Genomic DNA, 26,810 nt, shown 5'->3' with positions numbered 1-26,810 from the left:
AAGTGAAATCCGATGGCTCACTGTGGGGCAGTGTTCCTGATTCTGAAGTTGACAAGGAAGAGGCTGCAAGAAAGAGTGAGCCCTGGGGATCCCTCACCATTGTCACGCTGTCAGTTTTCATGGGCTGCTGTTTAACCTCTTGGGGCTGCTGTTGGTAATTACGTTTCTCTGGCTTTAAGAGCTTTTTGCTTTCCTCGTCCTGCCCCCCCCGCCCCCCCCCCCGCCTTTGGGAGGGGTAAACCCAAGGTGGGGAGGGTGGGGGGAAGTTTTGCTGTGAATTCTTCAGCCATTTAGTGCAAATTCCTGTAATTACCGGCATTGTGTCCTCTCTGAATGGCACATAATACAGCAGAAGCCATTCCTAATTGAGACCTTACAGGAGGTACAAATCCTCTCTTTGTTCAGCCTGACAAATTAGTGCCAGAAAGTGGCAGGGTCCGAGTGGGAATCAAAGGCAAGAAACACAAAGATGGAACTTAAGGCTACAGTAATAATCCTCTCTTGTCCTGAGGGGAAAAAAGGAATGACCAATGAAAAATGAAGTTTTTTTGTTTTGTTATAAATTCCCTTGACATGACAGCACCTCGGGGCTGCTCTATTTATTTAGCAAAAGTGATTAAATAGTAATACAACAGGGCTGCCCATTGTTTCCCCGGGAGCCCCCACCTCACAGACCCCTGCTGCCTTGGCTAATTGATTGACAATGAACCTCTGATAAAGAAGTATGTTGTTAGGACCTGAGCTGGGGGGAGCACTTTTTCCCTCTCTTTGTGTGTCTGAGTGTGTGTGTGTGTGTGTGTGTGTGTGTGTGTGTGTGAGAGAGAGATTTCATTTTTGTTTGAATTGCCCTCTAGTTTTTCTTTGCCCCCTCCCTTCCCCCCCTTTGCTTTTTTCCCCCAAAGCTTTTCAGAGCTTGCTCCCAGCTGACATTCACAAACAGGTAGAGAGGCATTAGTATTGTCGTGCAGGCTTTTGACAAGTTTATCTGTGGAGCCAACTTCCTCCTCTCCCCCTGCTCCATGTAAGGCAACACAGCAGTGTGAGAAGAGAGAAAGAGGAAGGGGGGCTGATTGTTGGTGCTTTAAGGTCAAAAAAGTGTTTTTTTTTAAGTTTCTCATTTGTGGGAACGGATGTCTGAAAGTAGTCTTTGAACTAAGATTTTTCTCTTAAAATCATTACTCAACTTAAAAAAAAAAATCTGTGCACTAATAGCATTTATATGTTGGGGGTGGGTGTTGTGAAGTAAGAAATAGACATTTGAATTATTTAGTCTCCCCTTAGATCCTGCGAAGTGGGGATTGATTATTTAAGGGTAGAATCTGGCTGCTTGTGGTGTAACTCAGTACCCCAAGGATGCAGTAAATTGTGGGGAGATGACCAAAGCCCTCCAGGCAGATAAGTAATAGCTCCTGGTTGTTATTTGTTATATATGCTCAACTAGCTCAACCGGAGCTAAATCCCTAATTTAACTCTGTTACAGCTGCAAAAACAAATCATTTCAAGCCCCTATGAAAGCAAAATATATTAAACAAACAGTATCGACCTTGTTAATACCACATGGCATTTCGTGTGATAAATGAGGGTGTCTTTCTGGCAAAGGCCTGTTTTATGACATTGTTTAGACATAAAGGATACCTTTACCCTGGTAATACAAGCATCCCTGATAGAAAGTAAGGAGTGGTTAATTATTCATTAAATGGCTGCCAGTCGGGAAATAGGCAATATTTCTGAGTTGGGCATAGTTACTTATTGGCCTCAGAGTAAATCATGCAGAATAGCAATTCTTAAGAAAATGGGAAATTAAATGTGGGAGCTGATAATGCATGTGAGTCTAGATAAAGAAAGATCTGTAGGTTTTTAAGTGTTAAGAAGGGAAGTTGTATATTATGCTCTTGGAGGAAAAAAAATGTTCGAATGTAGCCAAAATCTGTCTTGACTTCCATGTGAAAAATCAGAAGATCCTCTAGCAGCAAAAGTGCCAGGTCTCCGAAGGAAATGAGAGAAAAAAAATAGAAATAGACTTTCCTTGGTATCTCCAATTCCTATCTTTACTGCTGTTTTCAAATTTGTCTTCCACTTGCTAGGAATGGTAGTGAGATGAAAATTTATTTGAGTTAAGGAGTAGACAGGTAGCCAATTAGAGGAGAAAAGGACAATGAAGGAAAACTTGGATATGCCCCCCCCTCCCCCAAACATATAAACAGCTTAGAACTGTTTAGTCCACTGTTGTCTTCTCACCTTGTAAGGTCTAAGTCATTTTTGTTTTTCGATGTGTTGGATTGCTGTCTTCCAGAGGAGAAAGTTCTAGTTTGTGTGTGTTCATCCTGACTGGCTAAGTTTATTTACACACACACACACACACACACACACACACACACACACACATACACACACATACACATACATACATATACATATACATATACATATACATACACACACCAATGAAAAAGGGTAATATGCTAATTAGACTGGGAGACCTTTCAGGATATCTTCTGGACGTTCTTCTGGACAAAGCCATGGTGGCAGGGCTGAGGTAGAGGTGATTAGGGGTCAAGAGGGCAGGACAATTTTGGGTGATCAGGCCAGGATGGGACAGCAGTTGTGGGTGATCAGGCTGGCAGGGGGCAAGTTGGGGGTGAGCAGGCTGGCAGGGTGGCAGTTGGGGGTGAGCAGGCCAGCAGGGAGGGCAGGTGGGGGCGAGCAGGCCAGCGGGGGGGGGGCAGTTGGGGCAAGCAGGCTGGCTGTGGGGGGGAAGTTGGGGGCGAGAAGGCCAGCAGGCAGAGTGCTTAGGGGCAATCAGGCAGACAGGCAAGTGAGCGGTTAGGAGCCAGCAGTCCTGGATTGCGAGAGGGATGTCCGACTGCCAGTTTAGGCCTGATCCTCTGAGGAGTCTCAGATTGGAGAGGGTACAGGCTGGGCTGAGGGACGCCCCCCCCTCCACAAATTTCGTGCACCGTGCAATATATATATATATATATATATATGCACACACACACACACACACACACACACACACACACACACACTAGTGGCCCGGTGCACGAAATTCTTGCACAGAGGGGGTGGTGTCCCTCAGCCTGGCCTGCACCCTCTCCAGTCTGGGACCCCTTGGGGGATGTCCAACTGTCGGTTTAGGCCTGATTTCTGTGGGATTGGGCCTAAACCGGTAGTCAGACATCCTTCTCGCAATCTGGGACTGCTGGCTCCTAATCGCTCGCCTGCCTGCCTGCCTGCCTGCCTGTCTGATTGCCCCTGAGCACTCTGCCTGCTGGCCTGCTCGCCCCCATCTGCCCTCCCCACTGGCCTGCTCGCCCCTAACTACCCTCCTGCTGGCCTGCTCACCCCCAACTGCCACCCCCACCAGCCTGATCGTCCCCAGCTGACCCCCACTGATGGCCTCCTCACCCCCAACTGGCCGCCCCTGCTGGCCTGCTCACCCCCAATGGCCACCCCCCCACCGGCCTGATCATCTACAACTGCTGTCCCATCCTGGCCTGATCACTCACAACTGCCCTCCCCTCTTGACCCCTAACCACCTCTACCTCAGCCACCATGGCTTTGTCCAGAAGAACATCCAGAAGATATCCTGAAAGGTCTCACAGTCCAATTAGCGTATTACCCTTTTATTAGTATAGATAGAGGCCTGGTGCACGGGTGGGGGCCAGCTGGTTTGCCCTGAAGGGTGTCCTGAATCAGGGTGGGGGCTTCCTTGGAGGGCTGGGTGGCCTGGGTGAGGGGGCTGTGGTGGTTTGCAGGCCAGCCACGCCCCCATTGGGGTGGGGGTCCCCACTGGGGATGGTGCTGGCCTGGGTGAGGGACTGATGGCTGTTTGCCGGCTGGCCATGCCCCCCAGCAGGGACACTCACCCCATGGGGGCATAGCCAGCCTGGGTGAGGGGCTGAGGGCCGTTTGTAAGCCCCTCCCTCGGTGGCCAGCTGGGCGACCCAAGCCTCCTGCGTGCTCAGGCTGGCTTTGTGGCCGCCGCCCACAGGCCCCTCCTTCAGTGGCAGGCCAGGGCCGGCGGGAAGCTTGGGTCACCACCATCTTTGTCCCACTGATTTGCATATTCCCTTCTGATTGGCTGTGGGGCATCATAGGGGTATGGTCAATTTACATATCAGTCTATTAGTGTAGTTATTGATTTCAGAGAGGAAGGGAGAGGGAGAGAGCGATGGAAACATCAATGATGAGAGAGAATCATGGATCAGCTGCCTCCTTCATGCCCCCTACTGGAGCTTGAGCCCAAAACCCCAGCATGTGCCCTTGACCAGAATCAAACCCGGGACCCTTCAGTCTGCAGGCCAATGCTCTATCCACTGAGCCAAACTGGCCAGGGCTGTTTCCCCCCAACCTTGAATATGACTGTGAAGGGACTGCTGATAGTAAAATCTGTAAGTGGAGTTTAGTGGAGGGTTCATTTCAACAAACATTTATTAAACACCACACACATGCTCTGCCAGGCACCTTGGCAAGTGCAAGTGGGGTGAGGTACAGGCTGTGCTTTTCAAAGATTTATAGAATCCCTTCCATGAGGGTATGAGGGGCTTGAAAGGGGTGAGCAGGAGAATGGGACTGGGAGATAAGGGGTTAAGCTTGGATGGCCATTGGCTTGGAGATCAATACAGCCTGCTCTGTTTATGTCAGAGAATCCCTGTGGTAGAGAATTTGAAACCTGAAGAGCTGAAGTGGTGTCTCTCCCACTTCCCTATTTTAAACTTCGTCCTTATATTTCCTGCAGTATTAAACTCGGAAAAATCTGCTTGGCTTTTACTGCCTGTCTATCCAGGATAAAACTTGAACCTCTGTTGTGTGCTCATGCAGTAGGTGCTATGGGAGACATAAGAGAAGCATAGATCGGGGCTGGATCCCAGGACTTCAGAGTCTGGTTGAGGCTGCACAAAGGAAAACGAGGGAGTACTAGACAGGCCAGTTTATGCTGTACAGCAGCGATTTTCAACCGGTATATCACAGGAATTTTTAAAACATGCAATACCTGACCTCTTTTCCCTCAGGCTGTGAAATAAAAAAAAATTACAATAGCCAACACAACAATAGCCATCCAGTTGAATGAATCAAAATTATACCAATTTTTTTTAGTTAGATTAGGTGTGCCACAGAATTTTAGTAATTAGTTTGTGTGCCATGAGATGAAAATGGTTGAAAATTGCTGCTAGATAGCACTTAGTTTTCAAAAAAGCAAAAACCTCAAGACAGAGAAACTTGGGTTATCAGAAATTACAGTTATATAATTTTGTGAATGATCGGCTGCTTTACCCAAGGATTGTTGACTAATGGATCCCTTTCAGCCTAGAAGGCTGTCGTGAAAGGTGCATGATAATAGTGAGAAGCAGCATAACTTAGTAATTAAGATCAAGGACTTCGGAATCAGACTGGCTGGGTTTCCAGATCTGCTGCTCACTAACTGTGTGACCCTGGGTAAATTACTTAACCTTTCTATATCTCCGTTTTTAATCTCACATGTGAGAAAAGAATCACATCTACTTCATAAGTTTCTAGTGAGAATAAAATGAGTTAACAGGGCTTGGAACTGTGCCTGGCACATAGTAAGTGTTATATAAGGGTTAGCTATTTTTATTATTTGCCCAGATAGGACAATAATTACCTCGATAAAGATATCAGTGGCATACTTATCAAATTTGTAGCGTTACCAAAACTAGGTTGGACAAATAATATGCTTAATGACAGAATCCAGATTCTGAAACATAAGCAAGAGGAATGAACCAAACAAGATGTGATTTAGTAGGGATAAACAGACACTCCTATACTTATATTCAGAAAATTAACTGCAAAGATAGAAGGTAGAGGACACTCCATTTAACAGCAGCTTGTGTGGACAAACAAACGAGGCAAGAGGAAGCCAAAATCTGTGCTGCTGTGGTTACATCAAAAGCATGCACAGCAGGTCTGTTGGGAGAGACGACATTCTCATTGTGTTCTGCCATGGGCAGACCTGGACATCTCAGCTGTGGATGCTGCCCCTGTAGAGCAAACAACCACATCTGTTGACGTGATAGGATAGTGAAGGCACTAAAGAACGTGCCATGCAAATAGGACCTAGACTAGGGAGAGAATAAGTGTTGTCTCCACTTAGAAAATAGGCTTTCTCTGTGTCATTTCTTTGGACAAAGGTAATAGAAATGTCCAGAGTGGAATGGATTTTTCTTAAGATTTGATGGTCATGGGTGAAAATGAGTAGGGTGGCAAGAGCTCTGGCCAATGAGACTGGAAGACCTCGAGTTTTGACCTCAAGGCAAGTCACTTAACCTGTCTGAGCTAGTTTTCTCATCTGCAAGATGACAGATTTATTAATTCAGCCCTTCTGAAAATGTTTATTGGAGCCCTACTATGTTCTAAGCACTGTACTTGATGCACAGTGAACAAGATAATCCCATTATGTGTCTTCACGGAAACTGGAAGCCAGACAAACAAGTAATTATAGCACACAGTTGAACTTGAAGGTTTGTGAGTTTTTTTCCAATACTTCCATCTCTCTGGGATATTTTAGAGGGAATGGCCTTGTATTATATGGTCCCTTTTATCTCTCATTCTATGAATCTTTAATGTCTACAGAAGATTGGAGAGAATTAGATGAATGTGGTCCTCCATTTAAACCTCATTTAATAAGTAATACCTTTTTTCCTTGGGGAAGAGATTTTAAACCTGTAGAAGTATCACTTGAGCAAGAAGACTGGAGACACAAATCTTTTTCCTGGCTCTGATGTCTATCATTGGATAAATTACTTTGCTTTTTACCCCCCTCCCCCCTTTTTCCCCCCGTTTTGTTTCTAGGTTCAGAAAATCATTTTAAATAAAAATAAATGTATATTAAGAATATAAATATACACTGAAATAATGTGATTTAATGGAAGAAGAAGAATGTTATATAATTTGGGTTGAACTATTTCACATTCTAAAATTCAGAGAGATTTGATCACTTTATATAAGTAGGCCCTTTGATTTTATAGGACATAAATTTGCTTTTTTGACTTATTCCTGGTATTCTCATCATAGAAGTCACATGTTGGTCTTTGATATGTTTCAGAAGAATAAAATCATTTTGAATTTCAGAAGATATGGATCTTTTGATAGACCTTCCTGAACTTCATAGGCCATAACTGTGCTATCATTTTTTTTTTTTTAAGCTGTTCATTTCTCTCAGTCTTTGTTGCTATACTTTGGTCTGGAAAGTTCTTGTCCCTTTTTGTAGCTTCCTTTATGGTTAACGTAGTTCTCATCATGTGTTCATTTCCGGCCAAACTTCTAAAGGAAGTGTTAATGTACTATTGGACTCTACATTGAGTTAAAAGTTTCTATCTATTGACCTTTCATTAGGAGAGAAATTGATCTAGGTGCGGTTTTAGAATAGATTGGGGTATCTTATCTGGGGGTATGTCAATATTCTCCTTAATTTCCTTGAAAAACTGAGCTTTCACAGGCTCCTCTAAGAGTAAGAGCTACTTGAGAGGTTTTCTAAAATCCATTTCTGCCTAAAAGCAGAAACATACTTAAGTAAAAACTTGCAATTTTTAAATACAGCTCTAAATAAGAAATTCTAATAATATAGTGATACCATTTTACTTCTTGCGTTACTATTTTCTTTTTTTAAAATTTTATCAAATATCTTTATTAATTTTTTAATCTCTATTGTTGAAAGTATTATATATGTCTCCCCCTTCCCCCCCCATTGACCTCTTGTAGCCCGCCCCCACCTCCCCCGCCTCCGCCTTCATCACCGTATTGTCTGTGTCCATGGGTTATGCATATATGCATACAAGTTCTTTGGTTGATCTCTTTCCGCCCACCCACCCTCCGCATTACTGTTTTCTTCCAATCATTCATTCATTCAACAAACATGTAGTCCCAGAAATTTAGGTGTTGGGGTAAACTAAAAGTTAATTTTAGCAGTAGAAAATATGACTGTATACTGGTCTTTATACTTTGAAATATGTTAACATAGAAAATATTTTAATTAAATCACATTAATAAAAAACAGAGCATGAAACTTCTTCACACGTTTCAGATAAAAAATGGAGCAGGCCTGCAGCAGTGAACTGAGATGAGGGGAGACACGCAGTCTTCTGGGTTTAGTTTTGCATTATGTTTTATTGAAGACTTGTGGGTGTGGAAAATCCTTCACACTCTTAAAGACTTCCTTCCAAACCTCCCTTGTCTACCCTGCCCCCCACCTTACTCTAATCCCCTAGGTAGAATTGAGCATTCCTCTTGCATGCCCCACCCCCTCCACTCTCCTGGACTCCTGTCGTGTTTGAGAGCAGGACCCAGCACTTTTCAAAGTGTGACCAGAGCACCATTTGTATCAGTTTCATGAGGGTGATGTGGGGAGCATTGGTTGGACTCTTCCCTGTTGAAGTCAGGATCTCTGGGATCGGGCTTAGAGATTTTAACAAACTTTCCAGTTGATTTGATTGCATACAAAGTTTGAGAAACCACCAGCTATCCCATAGAATGAACCAAGTCATTCTTCAGTGTTTTCTGGGTTATTAAGCACACTTTCTTCAATTGTTTCTTCAGCATATGTCCAACATTTGCTGATAATCTGCAGGTTTCCATGTCTTCCTTATATTCTGGAAACTGCAATAGGGTTCTCATAGGGTTCTACCCAGCGGTGAATACAAACGAAAGAAGAGATTAGTTCAAGATGTTACCCACATTCTAGCTTCCTTTTTAATACATCCTAATATTCCGCTTAGTTTTATTTTATACTTGATAAGCATACTTAGCATTTGAATTTTTAAAAATATATATTTATTGATTTCAGAGAGGAAGGGAGAGTGAGAGAGAGAGATAGAAACATCAATGATGAGAATCATTGATCAGCTGCCTCCTGCACACCCCCTACTGGGGATCGAGCCTGCAATCCAGGCATATGCCCTTGACCGGATCAAACCCGTGACCCTTCAGTCCGCAGGCCGACTCTCTATCCACTGAGCCAGGCCAGCTAGGGCAGCGTTTGAATTTTGAGATAGCCTTGACCTCTCGCACTCTCTTTGCTACCAGTTGGGTCGTCTTTCACCAAGACAACTACAGTGGTCTTCTAACCAGTCTTCTGCTGCCAGTCTAACCTTCCCAAGCCTTGTCTTAATTGCAGAGCATGTGATCTTATTAAAATTCAGATGGACCCTCTTTACAGTCCTTCAGCAGCTCCCCACATCTTTTGGCAAGATGAGCATCCTTACAGTTACCCCGAATGATTTGACTCCTGTCCCCTACTCACATTCAACTCTTGCCCTCTAGTCACTCTCTCCCTCATTCATTTCCAGTCAGCCACTGGGTGTGCCTTCCAGCACTGACTGCACCCACAGGGGAGGGAAGGTTTCTAGTGGTCTCTTCTTGGGTCTTCCTGGGACCAAACAGCTCAGAAGCAACCAAGAAACTGGCTGGCTCTGGGCTGCCCGCCTTGGCTGCAGCCTCCCAGAGCCCCCGCACCGGTGGTGGGATGATGTGCACATCGGTGACTTTATGATCCCCACTCTCAAATCTTGGCTTGAAATAGCGAGCATTTTCTTTTTTAAAGGATATTATAAAGGTGACCAACAAAATGAATTTTAGGTATTAGCTTTCACGGAAAATGGTTCAGTGTGTGCTATACACCACTTCTCGAAGGGAACTAGGATTCCAAAGCCAAAGACATGCAGGCTTGTATCAATTTTAAAAGATTGAAAATCACATTCTTCCCCCCCCCCCCCCCCAGCCTTACCGAGTTATCATTGACAACATTGTGTATCTCTAAGGGTACAGTGTGGTGATTTGATATACGTATATATTGTGAGATGATTGCCATCTTAAAGTTGGCTAAGACATCGCCTCACGTAGTGAACATTTTTTTTTTGTTTTTGTGAGAATAAGATTTATTTTATTATCAACTGTCAAATATACAATACAGTATTGTTAACTGGAGTCATCATGCTGTACATTAGATCCCCAGCTATACTGAGATATAACTGATGTAACATTGTGTATATTTAAGGTGTACAGTGTGATGCTTTGTTAAGCATAGATTCTGCAAAATGAATACCACAATAAGGTTAGTTAACACACCCGTCACTTCACTTAGTTGTGTGTGTGTGTGTGTGGTGAGAATTTTTAAGATCTACCATCTTAGAAACTTTCAAGTATAAAATACAATATTGCTGACTATAGTCACCATGCTAAAAATCACATTCTAGCCAGTTATGTACCAAGGTTGTGTCCTGCTCATTTTTTTCAGTGAAGTGAATCACAGGGGCTGAATCCGAGGCCTTGCTGAAAATCACCTCCCCCTCAAATCACCAGCCCTGACCCCTGACAGAGGATAGACTTAATTGGAAAGTCTTGGTCTCTTTCTCCATCTTTACCAATAAAGATGCTCTTTTCAGCCCCCAGACTTTAGACCAGACAGAATAGTAGTCACACATGACTTGGTGGCTGGGAAGCACCCACGCTCAGTGGGATAAGTAATACATTAGGAGCACAAGCTCGGTCTTCCGTTTATAGCCCTGCCTCTGGCTGATTATACAGCCTCGAGCCAGCCTTTTCACAGTCTTGCGGGTCAGTATCTTCGACACTATAACTTGAGGGAAGATTAAGCTGCCTTGATTATGTACCATTCAAATGTTACAAAGTTCCGGCCAAACCCAAAGTGCCCAATCTTAATTTAGTAATATTGTACATCACTGCATCCCCAACCCCCGAAAATATGAGAGGTTCCCCACACGATTTCTTAGATGATCAGAAGTCTATTTGTGGTCTAACAGTGGATGGGAAACCTTGAGGAAAACTATGTGTCTCATCCATGGTCGGATGAGGAATTTTAACTGAGTGGAAGGTGCCCCATAATGCAGAGGGTTGTCCTGGCATCGCCGGGACGATCCTCGGGGATCTTCACCCACTGACACCCATGTTCTGGTTGCCTGATTGCCTTCCCCTTACTTCCCCACCGGTTATTGGGTGCTGTCTGTGTGAGCCGTCATCCTTCCAGGGGCTTTGCAGGGTTAAAAATCCTACCTCTTCATTCTGCTCCCAGGGGTCAGGAAGATGGAGACCACGATAGCCACGTGCATTGTTTATGGATCACATACTAGAGTAGACCCTTACATTTGATAGGCTTACTCACAGCTGGAGCCAGTCCCCAAGGCCCTGCCTCCTGCAGGCTAGGCTGAGCGGGCCAGGTCCTTCGACACTCACCAGTCAGACACCTTATTTTTCCATTTGTGAGGAAGGCTGGATACGCCATGGGAGAGAAGCTGGGGATATGTTACTCTAGAAGAGTAGCAATATGAGGACCAGGAAATAAGGGTGTCCCACCTACCACTTCTAAATCTCCTGTTATAAGCAGCCTATCTTCAAATACTAAATATATGGTTAAAAGATTACCTTTGGAAGTGATCACAGACCTGTGTGGGGTTTTTGTGGGGTTTTTTAATCCTCACCCAAGGATTTTTTTTTTGTCATTGATTTTCAGATAGAGTAGAAGGGAGGGAGGTAGAAGGAGGGAAAGAGAGAGAGAGGGAGAAACATCGACATGAGAGAGACACATCGGTTGGTTGCCTCTCGTACACTCCCTGAATGGGGTCAAACCCGAAACTGAGGTACATGCCCTTGACCGGGAATCGGACCCTGGACCACAGGGTGGTGCTGTAACCACTGAACAACCCAGCCAAGGCCAAACCTGTGTTTTTAGAGAGACAGAAAGCGTGGAAAGCAGGCCAAAGAAGGCATAAGGGAAAAGAAAAAAGGAATACAGTGGACCAAGGCAGTCCTCAAGTCTTCTAGAACATGAAGAATTCAGTTTAGGGTGAAAATGAAGAAATTCAAGCGTGGATTTGAAGGAAGCTGATGAAAGTGGTCTTTTCACTTTGAGACTATTTCTAGCACTATTCACATCCACTCTTATGACTTTAATTTTATGAAATTGTTGTCATTACTAAAATAGCTCAAGGAGAAATTACTCTAAGAGATGCTGCCATGGAGGTTTTAGCAAAGAGGAAAGGTTGTGTTTTAAAGATACTGCCAAGTTCAAAGAGATAAGACTCTCACAAAATAGCAGGGGAGAGAAACAAGCATCAAGAATGGAGAGTGACGTGAGAGGGAAGTGGTGGGACAGTGTATGTGGCAGAAACTCCAGCTGGAAGAGGCTGATGTATGTAGGGATGTCTGTGTACCGCAGGCTGGAAGGAGACAGTAAGGAAAGACGGGTTGCTTTTTAGGTAAACCAGAAAGTTAATCTGAATTTCCCAAGCAATACGCCGTCATTGACTTTTGAAGCAATCGGGGTAGAGCTGTAACGAGGGAATCGCTAACGAGTTAGTGCTGGCTTAATACAATGTTAAATGCCAGGGAAAATCAGTGTAGCAAGAACGTAATTTGGGCAGACAGACAAGGGATTCTCTGTGAGAAAAAATGGTTCAGAGCAGGGCTGGGACTCGGCTGAGGGCACAAAATTTAAGGGGATGCCAAAAGCGCTCAGTCATCAAGACAAGTCATATTTTAATGTAACATTATTGAACAATCAAAAATAGTACCAAGAAATCCATGAAGAACAAAATACAAAATTTTAAATAGAGACAGGATAGTCGGGCTGATTTTTCCTGTGGCCTCAGGCTCTGATACGGTTCAGAGGAAGATCCCGTAAGAGTTTGTGTAGTAAGACAACTTCCCCCAAAGCTCTCCGTGTAAGTTCCAAGTAGCCTGGCCCAGCGTCTGCCTCGTTACAAGGATGGTGAGGCTGACCTTCCATTGCTGTCCGGGACTGCAGGGCTTCCACGTTTAAGGTAGAACTGACAGAGCAGGGGGTAAGTGGTGATAGAGGAGCCTTAGTCCCACCACTGGCTGCTTTCATGTCTCAAATAATCAGCTTAGTTTGGCCTCTTCTGACTCTGCAGTTGTTTTTCAAGTAAGAGTTATTCGTAGGCAAGTGTTTCACCAGAAGGATTAACTCGTGAAGGGAAGAGCCTGGAGCTGGGAGCTGTGTTACTGCGGGTAGTCTAGTGGGCAGTGCCTCCCTTGGATGGCACCTCTTTGCTCCATCCTGGCAGCATGACTGGTTTCTGTAGATAAGGAGGTAGAGCTGGTGAAAGGGCGTTTTCGGCTCCCCGTAGTAGATGGCATATCCCTCGCTTGTGGAGAACAGTGACTAGGTAATCACTCACTTTGCTCACTTGCCTTTGTACTGTCTCGGGTTTTACAGCAGTGGCACTGTTGGCATTTTGTATCAGACAATTCTTTGTCGTAGGAGGCTGCCTATGAATTGAGGGATGTTTGGAAACATCTCTGGTCTCTACCCATTCGGTGCCAGTAGCTACCCTGACTCACCCCTTTGTGGAAACCAAAGATGTCTCTCGATGTTGCAGATGTCCCCTGTTGGGACAGAAGTCTCCCCTGGTGGTGACACTGTGCTGCCAAGAAACAAGACCTACTAACTCTCTCTTCGCTTCCTCGCGCTGCTCTCCCTCACTTCTGTAGGAAGTAATAGTGTCTCCTTACTGAAATGCATGTTGATTATTTCAGACCATCTCATGGCTCATAATAAGACCTCAGCATCGTCACGGGCAGGTTTAAGTAAAAGTAGTAGGTTATAGAAATGGAACCCTCACCCACCATCATTCAGTGTAAATCTATGCGATGCTTTCAGTCACAAGTAACAGGAAATCGAATTCAAACTGATTTATACAATAAAAGAGAATTGTTTTCCATCATTGGAGCTTTAGGCATCAGTTGATCTGCTAGCTCAAATTTTTGAACTCTATTTTTTTTTAAAAATATATTTTATTGATTTTTCACAGAGAGGAAGGGAGAGAGACAGAGAGTTAGAAACATCGATGAGAGAGAAACATCGATCAGCTGCCTCCTGCACATCACCCGCTGGGGATATGCCCGCAACCCAGGTACATGCCCCTGACCGGAATCGAACCCGGGACCCCTCAGTCCGCAGGCCGACGCTCTATCCACTGAGCCAAACCGGTTTCGGCTCTATGTTTTTTTAATTAGTGTTTCAAACAAACGATATTTTCTCCCCCAAAGCTCTCTTCTGACTGATAGATTTCTCACGTAATAGTCGTAAGCTCAGCACATCCTGGGCATTTTTGAGGAGCCCCTTGCCATGCTCTTCCCTCTAGTCAGCTGCTAAATTGTTTGCATTTGCTCTCCCTAGTATTTCCTCCTTTCCCCCTGGGGGCTCCCCTGCGCCCTGCTTACTCAAGCTCAGACTGTCTTACCAACCGTCCCAGCTTCCAGTGTCTTCTTGCCAGTTAATCTTTCCAACGCTGAGGTTGCTGTTCTGCTTCAAACCACCCTAGCTGGTCCTGTATCTTATTGATTAGTTCGGACTCCTTTCCGTGAGCTTCCAGGATCCTTAGGTTCTAGCCTCAGTTCATCCTTCAAAGCTCTCCCCACGTCCCTCTGGCTACAGTGAGCCTCAGACAACTGGCAAAGTCAGTGTTTTCCAAGCATGCTCCCATTTTTCTGACTTGAACTTTCATTTGTCAAAATCTTTTTTCTTTAAGGCCCAGCTGGAATGTCCCTGTGTCCACACAGCCGTCCTCGTCCTCTATCTCCACAATTAGACGGACTGCTTTCTCCCTTGCGCCTCTCTTATCTTCTGCTTCCCACCTTATAGAGTTGTATTCTTTCCTCCCCGCCCCCACCTTCATATTTAGAGATGATGCTACTGCTTGTGAGGTCCAAGGCTGAATCACTAATGAACTAAATTATGTATTTTTGTATAGTTGATTCATATTTTCTGTGCTTGTCATATTGTCATCCACAGCAGTTTTTCTAACACCCCCCACAAGGAGATAGCCACATGGAAATTCACCTGTTAGTTTACTGTGTTGCTCACAGAGTGCCACACACCAGCCAGTTCAGTGAGGCCCTGCCTTTTTTTGCCAGATGTACACCCATGGACGGAATGAGTTTGTCACCTTCTGCCTCAGTTTCTTCATTTGTAAAAAAGGGATAATACCCACCTCATAGAATTGGTGAGAATTGTGTGTGTGTGTGTGTGTGTGTGTGTGTGTGTGTGTGTGTGTGAAGTGCGTATAACAGTGCCTTGGCATATAGTATGCACTATGTAGAAATTTATTTGTCCCTTTCCCTGTTTATAATTTACATTTTAAATTGTGTTCCATTTTCTTGAAAGTCTTTGGGGAAAGAGCATATGGGGACAGAAGTTAATGAGAAAGTCTGAGAGGAAAACAAGTATGAAAAAATACTAAATTTAGACTGATTTAAATATACTAGATGGTGAATTTGTAGCATTTCATTATTAAACTTTTCTTATCTTACCCTACTATAAATACCAGTATTGAAGCATCTGATCGTAAGAAAAATTGAAAGTAACTAAACAACTCAAATTATTCTTTGGAAGTGAAAATATGTGTCACAGATTGTTATATTTATAAATCAAAGAAGGTAGCTATTTAGTACGTAGAAAAGCAGTCAGAGTCTCTAGAGCAGTGAACATATTTACTTACTTCCCTTAGCAAAAATCAAGATTTATTGCCTTTCAAGATAAATTTTGACTAAATATTGACTTTAGGTTCTCAATCATTGTTTACCTGAAAGACTAATAAATCTTGACACTTCTCAACTTGAGTTGGAGTCTACTTGGTATTTATTAATTTATTTAATAAGATTTATAATCTTAACATTCCATGAGCTTGAATAAACAAACATTATAGAGTTTAGCAAGAGTAGAAAGTCTTTAGTTTATATTTTCTTTCTTCCTTTTTTTTTTTTTTTCTTTTTTGCTGCAAAAAAAGCTTTATTGTTTTCAGTTGGTCCACGGCTTGAGAGAGGGCTCCAGGGTGGTAAGCAATGCCTAGTGGCTGCAGGGGGCAGGAGCTCTGACACCAAGGGGGTGCAGAGGGGCCCCTCCAAGCCTACTAGGCTCCGGAAGCTCCTAGTCCTGCTTGAGGGTGAGCCTTCCCAAGAGAGATTCACCTAGCCCAGCTTGCACAGGTTAGTCAGATGCTTGCCCATCTTCCTGATGAGTTTCTCCTCGTCATCTAGGAAATGACTCTCAGAGATGGAGGTCAATATGGGCAGTACCCCGGTGCATGCATCCCAAAACACTAGGCTCAGTTTTTCTCCAGGGCCATGGCGGCTTCATGGCGTTCGTGGCTCTACCCCACTCATCTTGGGATGGCTTCTGCCTGTCCTGGAAAAGGATGCGGCCACCGTTTTTGCGTTTTTATGGGAAGCTGGGTGCTTTTGTGCTTCTCCTTGACCAACTCACAGATGTGGCCCATGCCCTCCAGAGCCACATGGTGGAAATACAAGCCCAGAGAGAGGTAGTAGGCATAGGAGGCCCGTAGGTGCAGGTTGACCGGGTGGTTGGTGGTGGCCTCCACCTGGGTGGAATAATTCTGCTAAATCTGGGAGCTAATGGTTGTTTGACAATAAGGAGCTAACCACAGAAGTCTGTGCCGGATGGTCCTGGAGAGAGAGGATGGCTGACAAGATGGTTTACAGTGGTTCTCAACCTTCTGGCCCTTTAAATACAGTTCCTCATGTTGTGACCCAACCACAAAATCATTTTCGTTGCTACTTCATAACTGTAATGTTGCTACTGTTATGAATCGTAATGTAAATATCTGATATGCAGGATGGTCTTAGGCGACCCCTGTGAAAGGGTCGTTCGACCGCCAAGGTGAAAGGGTCGTTCGACCGCCAAAGGTGTCGTGACCCACAGGTTGAGAACCGCTAGTTTTGGAGGTGGGGACTGGAAAGGAGTTTGGAGGGTGGAAGAAGGGCGACTTCCCAGGTCTGTTCTTTCCAAACACTGTTGAAGCAAGAGACAGGTTTAGGGCACCCCTGACAGGCTGACTTATAAGTTCAATCAGCAGCAATTACATAGCATGTGATTTTCACTTCACTTCTTACTTAAACATAGTACATTTAAATAGTCACTGCTAAAAAACCACACACACCTACTTTAGACTTGTAGAATACTTCTAAATTTTAAACCAATTGTTATTCAGATGGGATTTTTACAAGTATCTTTTTTTGGTTGCCTTAGTCCTGCAAGTAAAATCAAGTAACACATGATTAGACTTTTAGATGGCCTCTGTCCTGGTCAGTTGCTGTCTGTTGGTCTCAGCCTCAGTCTGTTTCTCTAGCTATAATGTGGATTGAACACTCATTGTGTCCAGGGGCAGCGCTAATAGGTTACAGGCATCACATGCGCCATATTGCTGTGTGGAAATGAAAACCCTTTAGTCAGGTGCTTCCATTTTGTCCAACAGGAGTTACTTCTCATATTCTTGAGGACAGAGCTGTCCTGGCAACCGCTACAGCCCATTCTACAAGTGCCAACAAGTTATCCTAGGTGTGTGTCAGCCACAGTGGGAAGTGTCCTTCAAGAGCTTTATTTATGCTTCTTACATGTCAGCCCCTTGTCTGTGCAGCCCAACTTTCTGAGTCAAAGTTTTGGCCAACAATAAGTGACAATTTTTTTTACACTCTCTCACTGTTATAAAGGCCATTTATAGACAAACATAAAATGAAGCCCATCAGAAAAGGATTATTTTTCTGATGGACAGAAATGAAGTTTTGTATAGCTTTGGGGAGAACCAGTCAGTGCATTTCAAGATTGTGCTTTGCTTTATTGTGCGTCACAGATGTTGTGTTTTTTAATAATTGAAGGCAAGACCTTATACCAGTAAAGCGATTACTACTCTCTTCACTGCAGTACTGTATTTATTGGGGTGGTCTGGAACCAAACCCACAATATTTCCGAGGTATGCCTATATGTGTATTCCCTTCCAGCCGTGAATTTTCATCCCCTGGGAAGAGAATTCACTATCAAAAGACTTAAAACCTTATGGAGAAATAGTTTTGAGATACTGCAGTTTAAAGTGAGCCCAGAAAGTAAAAAAGGGGACTACCAGCAGTCTGCCATACTACAGAGTGGGCAAAAGTGGGTGTACAGTTATGAGTACATGAAATGTATTATTATTTATTAACTAGAGGCCCAGTCATGCACTGGGGTGGGTGGGGGGGCGTTCCTCAGCCCAGCCTATGCCCTTTCACAGTCCGGGAGCCCTCAGGGGATGTCCGACTGCTGCGGAGGTGGGAGAGGCTCACCTCCCCCTGCGCTCGCCAGCTGTGAACCCGGCTTCTGGCTTAACAGCCCTTCCCTTGTGGGAGCGCACTGATCACCAGGGGGAAGCTCCTGTGTTGAGCATCGCCCCCTGGTTGTCAGTGCTCATCATAGTGACCGGTCACTCGGCCGTTCAGTCGATTTGCATATTAGCCTCTTATTATATAGGATTATTGTATTATTTATTTGTATTAATTCCATATGAACAACTGTAAACCTACTTTTGCTCATGCCTATATTCACATTAGCAATCTAAACAGTACACATGGGTTTTTCTTGATTTCCCCTTTTGTTCCTTTAGTTTCACTTGAGATGCTTATGGGTGCTATTTGCTTTGGGACAGACAAAATGCATACTCAGAGGCATTTGTTTTCGTGTGCCTGATTCTCCATTCAAATATTTCATGTTGTAATTGATTTAATGACTAAGGAGGTGCCTCCTACTTTGTGGGTCTCTCACCACCTTGTCCCACAGACCGAGTAACTTAGCCATTTGATATGGGAAAGTTTTAGATCACTTACAGCAGTCCCCCCTCATCCACAGTTCTGCTTTCTGGGGTTTCTGTTATTCATGATCAACCTTGGGAAGAAAATATTAAATGGAAAATTTCGGAAATAAACAATTCATAAGTTTTAAATTGCATGCCGTTCTTAGTAGCCTAATGAAATTTCACACCATCCTGCTCCGTCCCACCGGGGACATGAGTCATCCCTTTGTCCAGTGGATCCCTCCCCCCGAGTAGTCACTTAAGTAGCCGCCTAGATGATCAGATCAACTGTTGAGATATTGCAGTGTTTGTGTTCGAGTAACCCTTATCTTATTGTTGTAATTGTTCTGTTTCCTTATTAGGTTCTGTTGTTAATCTCTTACTGTGCCTAATTTATAAATTAACTTTATCATAGGTATGTATATCTAGGAAACATAACATTATATATAGGGTCTGGTACTCTCCGAAGTCTTGGGCATCCCTGGGGTTCTTGGATCATATCCCTCACAGATGACGGGGGACTAAACAGGTGTTCCTCGATGTCCCTCCTCTGGCTCTTTTCATTACGATTATGTAGAATTCCGTAGCCTCAGTTCCATGGGCTACCGGTTACCTAACCTGAGAACACATCCCAGCCCCGCCCCCTCCTGCAGTGGAGGATGCAAGCCGGCCCCAGCTTTGCTTGGTCTCCACTTCCTTTAATGGACACCAGAACCACATGGCAAAGACAGTGCTTCTGCTCTCTCTCCAGCAGTCCAGCGCTGTGCCCAGCTTTGTGCTGATGCCAGGCTCACTAAACATAATTTTCAATTGTATACCTAATGTGACACCTTATTGTTAAAAGTTCATGTTTAACTCTTAACTTCTTAAAGAGCCTGTGGTTACAGACTGGAAGCTAGGAAAGCTAAGTTCTTTATGATTCTGTCCCCTCCCTCCCCCACAATCCTTGTAAAATAGCAAGTCATTGAACCCCCATTTCTGTTTTTTCTTCTTTTTGGCAATTCTGGTCTCTAAAGCATATGGTCAAGCCACATTTTCCACAACACTTACCACAGCTCACTGTCCCATGCCCGGACCCTGGACAGAACCGAGGAGGGAGGGGCAGGGCAGTCCCTCTCCCCCCTCCTGGGGCCACCTCTCTCTGCCCCCGTGTGCCTACAGTGAAAGGGGGTAAGCAACTTGCCAGTCTTACGTTTTCTATTTTAACGGAGTAAATGGAAATTTGTCCTCGCACTCTCTTTATTTTACCCCCTCCCTTTTATAGAGGTGCCTTCTCCTTTTTTTTTTTCCCCCTTCTCTTTGTCCCTGTTCTCTTCTTAAAGCTGTCTACCGTCCAAATACAAAATACTGGCTTTACCTTACCAAGCAGGGTAGAGGGGGTAGGTAGCACGGCTGTGTGTGTTCTTTCCTCAGTGAGAGACTCACCTGGGTCCAGCCGGAGCCCTTGCTACTTTTCTCTTATGCCCATGAATTTTCCACCTGCTGGTCAGGGGCTGCAGGACTGAGCTGGTAGCCGTGCAATAGAGAAACGCTGGCTGGCTCCTCCTCAGAGCTCAGCTCGGTAACGCCACGTTGCCACCAATTGAGCTAGCTGGGCACACTTGTGAGAAGAAAGATTGTGCCTCTGTGGAGCGTTATGCCAAAATTTCTGCTTCAGCCCCCAGCAACAGATTCTTTGGGGTGTCTTAAAAGGCCATTTGGGAAATGGACTTCATGCAGCAAATAGGATTTCGGTTAAATGGTTACATTTGTTTCCCAAAGTGTATCAGGGGGAAGCTAAACTCTTCAGAGCATGTGTTCATTAAAGATTTGAAGTGGGGTGGGAAGCAATAAAAAAAAAAAAAAAGGCCAGTGGGTTCTCTTGTGAGATAGTTTTTTGTTCCTATGAATTGAATACACTCTCTGAAAAGTTTCAAAAAGAGACTGGGAAGAATGTATTTGCTTTGATCCAACATGTGGAGTGTTCCCCACTATAAATGCCCTTTAATTTAGAAACATTGTTGAAAAGTCTATTTGAAAGTCCATACAAATATAATATGTAAATAAGCTCTAATTAGTTATTTCAATTAATTATTTTTTGTTTCTGCTTCCCAGCTCTCTTTTTCTCCCCATAATGTTGCTTGTCAGAATCCACCTTTGGCACCCTCCAAAAAAATGTGTTTTTCTAACAGTAATTATTTGAGAAAACACATTTTTCCCTCTGTGGAAAACTTTATAATGATAGTGGAATCCCAGATTCTGTATGTGTATAAGGAATTGTTTGAGACATTTTTAGTCTATGATTTGCTAGTATATTGAAGAAGGAAATCTTGCAGTTAATTGAAAGAATGGGTGTTTCCTTCTTCAAATAAATGGTGTGTGTTGGTTTTAGAAAATGAATCTGCATCAGACTACCAGTGCGCTTCCAATCTTTCCCGACTATCCTATCTTCTTTCCTTGGACTTGAAGATGAAAAGTTTTAATTCTTTCTAAGTCAACTAAGATTCTTCTCAGTGGGGACAATGGCCGCTCTGGAGAAACATGAGTATAGTGAACTCGGGTTTTTCCTATGCAGCAAATTTTTGGAAATAGACTGAGAACCTGAAATGTTGATTTTGGAAGCCTAGAAAGTAAACTGTGTGACAGATTATGAGCTTTTCACTGATAAAATGCACTTTCCTTGAATCAAATGAGAACTCTAGAGCTTGGAGGGCTTTGGCAGCCGCCTCGAGACCAGGGAGCAATGCTCAGTTTTTACCACCTCAGCTCCTGGGTGTGGTTGGGTAGAAATGCAAGTTCCTGGGCCCAACTGTAGTCTACAGAATCAAAATGTCTGGGGTGGGATCCACGCTTTTCACAAACATCTCTAGAAAATTCTGACGCTCAGCAAATTTGGCAAGCTGCCGATTTAGGCTAACCCATTGATTCTGCAGTGAGGAAAGCAGGCCCAGAGAGTTGATGGGTCAGACGCCCATTGTACCCGAGGCAAGAACAAGCTTCCTGACTCTAGACTTGTGCTGTCTCTGCACCATGTGTCCAAAACAGACCTAAGCAGGACTGTTAGGCTAGGTTGAAACCTACTTCTGTTACTAGGGGTGATTTCATCACCGAGATTTGGAGAGAATGGCTCTCAATAGGGTATAAAGGTAAAGACACCCAAGGCCTAGAGGTCGGAGGTTTTGTGCTGGGGCCTCTGTCTAACCCAGTGGTCCGCAAACTGCAGCTCGTGAGCCACATGCGGCTCTTTGGCCCCTTGAGTCTGGCTCTTCCACAAAATACCGACTTCTGCACATGGGCCACGAAGTTTCAATCGCACTGTACGTGCGCGCCCACACGTGGTATTTTGTGGAAGAGCCATACTCAAGGGGCCAAAGAGCCGCATGTGGCTCGTGAGCCGCAGTTTGCCGACCACTGGTCTAAACTAAAACCTGAAGGAACCTGAGCCGTGTCGTCTGTTCTCTTTTCTATGAGCCTGGAGACCTATGCAAATAGGTAAGGATGTTTAGCTCATTTGTTAGCTCATATAGTTGCGCCCCAGCCCATTAGGCATTGGATACGTGTGCCTGGTTGAGATACACATCTTTAGGCTATATGCTTTCTTAAAGTGCATTGTGTGTTCTAATATTGCCTACAGATGTTCCATCTAGAAAATTATAATAAAGTCATTAAAAAGTACAGACTGAAAAACCCAGTAGTACCTACTGAAGCATATATGAATATCCAGAAAATGCTTACTGATGTTTATTATATTCAAATAACCAGAAAAGATAAAATAACCTAAATTTGTTTTTACAGTATTCTGTGGTGAGAGTTTCAACTATGATGATGATCCTGAATTTCTACAAGATCAGGATCACTTTCTAAGTCATCAGGGAAGGCTGAGTTCCATTCAGCCTCACTTCAGCATTAAGTCAGTTGACTGCCTATTTTTGGAAACTGCAATATCCCAGTGTCTAGAATATGTCACAGTCCACTTAACTCTGTCCCATAGTTCACGTAAGAGTACATGTGAAATGTAGAATTCTTAGAATAGGCAACGTATTTTCATAGGGAAATGAACAAAAGTAGGCTGTGTCAAGAGGCAGATCCAGGGTAGCGGATCAATTCTAGAACAGCCATGGGAAATTTAAATCTCTATGTAAGCATGTGGCTGTACATATGCTAAATGATATTCCGTTTCTCATCCCTTCCACATAAACATGTATTGATGGTCTGCTTGTGCAAAGCCTTGTGTTAAGTGCTGAGGATAAAAAATAGATCTGAAAAGTTTGCAGTGTGGTTCTGGCTGTCCCAGCACATAGAGAGGCCACCAAGCTGAAGGCAGTGCGGTCAGGGAGTGCAACAGACAGCATTCCAGCCTTCAGAGCTAGTGATTGTGACGGCACCTCCCGCGCACCCGACAGAAGCACCATGTGTGTTGGGTTCTTCCTTATCTTTCACACATACCTCATCCCTCAGGAGCTTGGATTTTGTTGCTGTTCTAGGAAGGAAGAGTAGTATCGAGCTCTTGAAGCCTAACACCAACACATTTACTTCTGTCTTTCATACCTCTCCTATTTAAAAGCAGTAGGATCTCATTCTTTCTGACCCATCCACTATGAAACGGCTTAATTACTGATGCCATTTTATTTGTGATGACAGTGAAAGCTCTGTGAGCTTTGTGATCCTTTTATTCAGGCTCTTCGTGTTGAGTCAGTATCTTCTTTAGTTGGGGATTTGTGAAATAAATGTGTTTTAGCTCCTTCTAATGGAAATGGGGTGCAACACTGATCATTATTAGTAGTAGTACTTTATTTTGTACCCATATATGAAATTGGCTTAATGTGAGATTTCTTTGAAAAACGTAGTTCTTAACACCCAACCATGAAATGGGCCATATGGAAGGAGTTCTAAAATGAAAGCTGTAAATCAAAAACTGTCAGGAAACTGCTGCTGTTGATGTAATCATGACTACCTGTTCTGGATTTTGTCCATTGGATTGACTGTGACAGCGTCTCTACACTCACCACAGAAGGTGGTTCCATCTAAAAACCAATGGCTCCTCTGCGGCAGAGCCATGGTTATTACCAGGACAGTGCTCACAGAACCATGGACTCCCTTGGAAACAAAAAGGGCCTTAGCCATCACTCACAGGCAACCAGTGGCCTTGAGTAATCGGCAGGATTTGGCAAAGTAGAGATCGGAGAAGAGGACCTTGTGTAAGGAGAAATAATGTGCACCAAGATATGGAGGGTGGAGAGAGCACACTGTTTATTTGGGGAACAGTGTGGAGAGCTCTCTGACTGGAATAAAGAGGTTATATTCCCACTGGAGAGTAAGCAATAGAGTAGGTAGTTGCAAAGGCGAGTTGGAGGCCAATTAATGGAGAAATTCCTTTCATTTATTTTGGAAGCAAAGGAAGGCTCTACCTATCAGTTTTTAGGATCATTTTAGAGTCAGACAAGCATAGAGCCAAATCCAACCCCACCTCTTATTGGCTGGGTGACCTCAAGACAAAATACAAACCTGGCTAAAACCTTAGTTTATTCATCTGTGCAATAGAGCCGATACAGTTCTCTCATAGAGAAGTGTGGCTTGTATAAGATCCTGTTTGAGAAGCCCCAGTAAAGTGCCTCATGAAAACAGGGTCTCTGAGTGAAGCAGGGAGAGACAGTGGGGGTGCAGGGAGGCTTACCTGCTGAAGAGCTGGAAATCAGAACAGACCAGAAATAGACCAGTTTCAGTGGTTGCCCCAGGAGCAGGGGGCGGGAGCTCTTGGGCCGGAAAGAAGGACACACGCATACACATGGATTCTCTGCAACTTCTGTCCTGTTGTGGAATTTTAACTTGATGTGAGCGTTGTGTAGCCTTGTCCTGTGCTGTTAAAAGTACAATAATCATAGACCTTCGCTTTCTTTTGAACAGGATGCCAGCGATCCATAGGCCTTTCCAATGGGAAAGCCAAGGTGTGTAATTACAGCGGGTGGTATTACTGCAGCAGCTGCCACGTGGACGACAGTTTCCTCATCCCGGCACGCGTAGTCCACAACTGGGATACGTCAAAATACAAGGTAGGTGCAAAAACTCTGTGCACTTCATGACAGCAACTTGTCACATGGATTATTAAGATAATGACATGAGCATTTGAAGCGAACTTGAGGTAGTTTTATAAAAGCTACAAGATCTTCTCCCACTTTCTACTCTGCTGTGTCATCTCTCTTCCTCCTGTGGTCATAACCGCCGGAACTCACATGCTGATTCCCACTTTTAGCTCCAGGTTTGCTGCTGAAAGTGAGGTCTGTGGAATTAATTACCTAATGGACATCCCAGCTTTAGTTTCAAACCTAGTTGTCTTCGAGCTGTCTGGTTGGTTAGCTACATTGTACAGCTTCTCCACCCTTCCATAGACCACCCTTCTAGCAGGTACTAGCAGTTGGCAAGGCGAGGAATCCAGCCCCACACTGGGGTGGCACTTTAGGCTTAGGATTCTTTTATGGTGCTGTGCCTGCCACATGGCAGAGAAGTCTGTTACCTGGTCTGACTAGCCTGTCCTGTGGGCACCTCAGTCTCAGTACACCCCAAGTGGGCTTTATCACCCTCCCCGATGTCCCCCCAAGTACACACGGCTCCACCAGTCACCACTGCCAGTGCTGGGAGACCTACTGGACTCCCCTCTGCCACCCTTGCCCTGCCTAATCAGTTAACAGAAATCACGTGCAGAATTGTAGCTCTTGAGATCATGCTCTCCACTGCACCCACCATTCGACCACACTAACTTAAACCCTCAGCGTCATTCATGTGATGGAATTCAGTAACTTCCTAGCTGTGCTTTCTGCTTTCAAGTCTTGCCCCAGCAATATTGCAAAAAAAGGTCCTAATCTCACCTTGGGTCAATTTTGTACTCTCCTCAGCCTCAGTTTCTTCACATTCAGAGTGGAGATAATAATAATAGTACCTATGTCATAAGGTTGTTCTTTGCTTAAATACTAAATGATTCACAGAAAGCACCTAGTGCAATGCCTGGTGCACATAAGTGCCCAGTTAATGGCAGCTTTTACGTGATTGTATGTAAGGTAAATACAAATCTCTTAGCTTGACATAGAGACCTTTGTGACCTCTAGTCCCTGCCTTTCTAGCCCCTTCGCCCACCACCTCCCTGCCTCCATGAGTCTCTTCAGTAAGATCACACGCCTCCCTATCCCCAGTCCTGCCATTTCACACCTCTTGCCCTCACTCAGCACAGCAAATCCTAAACCCAGCTTAAACCTCATTTCCTCTCCTGATTCTTTCCTTCCCCTCTCCCAGACAGTTATCATTCTCTCCTCTGCATCTTGTACTTGACACTCTGCATATAGGCTATAAATATATTTGCCATGTGTGTATTAGATAAAAACTTAACTTAGAAGGAAAGAACACTGGTTGAATTTGGTTTAGACAGTTTAGATTAATCTGCTTGGAGCAGGGATGTGACAGCCAAGAGAGATGTGTAAGCGAGTGAGGCAGTGCTAGCCCCGTGATCATTGAGGGCTTAGGCTGTGGCACCTGCCAGCGGAATATATGCCAGTCAGCTGAGCTAAAGCAGAAAAGGTGCCACTGAATGAGGAAAATGAGCAATTCAGGCATCGTTTATGAAGATATGAGAGGAGGAGGAAATCCAGGGTTGTTTGCTGTGAGCTGCGAAGGCTACCAAAACCATTTAGCCATCGCTGACACCTGCAGTCTCTCTACGCAGCAGGCATTTGCCATGGTGGTCATTCAAATGACGGTTTGATTTTGAGAGGACAGGTAACTGATTGAAGATGTCGAGCACCCTCCCTTCTTCCATGTGGCACATGAGGAGGATCTTCTCTGTCAGACCATTCCTTCTTGGGGTGTCAGTGAGCAACAGGAGATTTTAAAGCAAGAATAGAGCTGGTCGATTTTATCTGGATCATCTCTCACAGGCATTAGTAACTATATTCCATTTAGTGCAGTGTCTATCTTTGCTCAGATGCAGATTTAATTTAATATTCCTAATTGAGAGGATCAATTCAGACCTATCAGTCCCCCAAACCAGACATCTTTCTGTGAGATCTGCCTGCTCTCTCTAATAGCTAGTACGTGACTGGCTTGACTGGCCGTTTAAGCCAGTGAAAAAAGGGTTTTGCAGAGCAGGATGAAGTCTGTCATCTTAAGCGTTTCCTTGTCTGCCCTCTGGAGAAATAATAATCCTAATTATTTTTAAAGCAGGATTTCATCTGT

General features: G+C 44.2%; 1 protein-coding gene across 9 annotated transcripts in view; it reads left to right on the top strand.

Moving 5' to 3' along the window:
• The window catches only part of PLEKHM3 (pleckstrin homology domain containing M3), a 177,268-nt gene that overhangs the window by 42,438 nt on the left and 108,020 nt on the right, over positions 1-26,810 (top strand). For all 9 annotated transcript variants that reach the window (XM_059702941.1, XM_059702935.1, XM_059702936.1 and 6 more), the window contains one exon: positions 24,495-24,640. In XM_059702941.1, coding sequence (XP_059558924.1) covers positions 24,495-24,640 — 146 coding nt within the window. The remainder of the gene's footprint in view (positions 1-24,494; positions 24,641-26,810) is intronic.

The sequence above is a fragment of the Myotis daubentonii genome, chromosome 7 (assembly GCF_963259705.1).
Source record: "Myotis daubentonii chromosome 7, mMyoDau2.1, whole genome shotgun sequence".
Taxonomy (NCBI): domain Eukaryota; kingdom Metazoa; phylum Chordata; class Mammalia; order Chiroptera; family Vespertilionidae; genus Myotis; species Myotis daubentonii.
The sequence above is the reverse complement of the archived record's forward strand: the minus strand, read 5'-3'. Positions and strand labels throughout refer to the sequence as shown.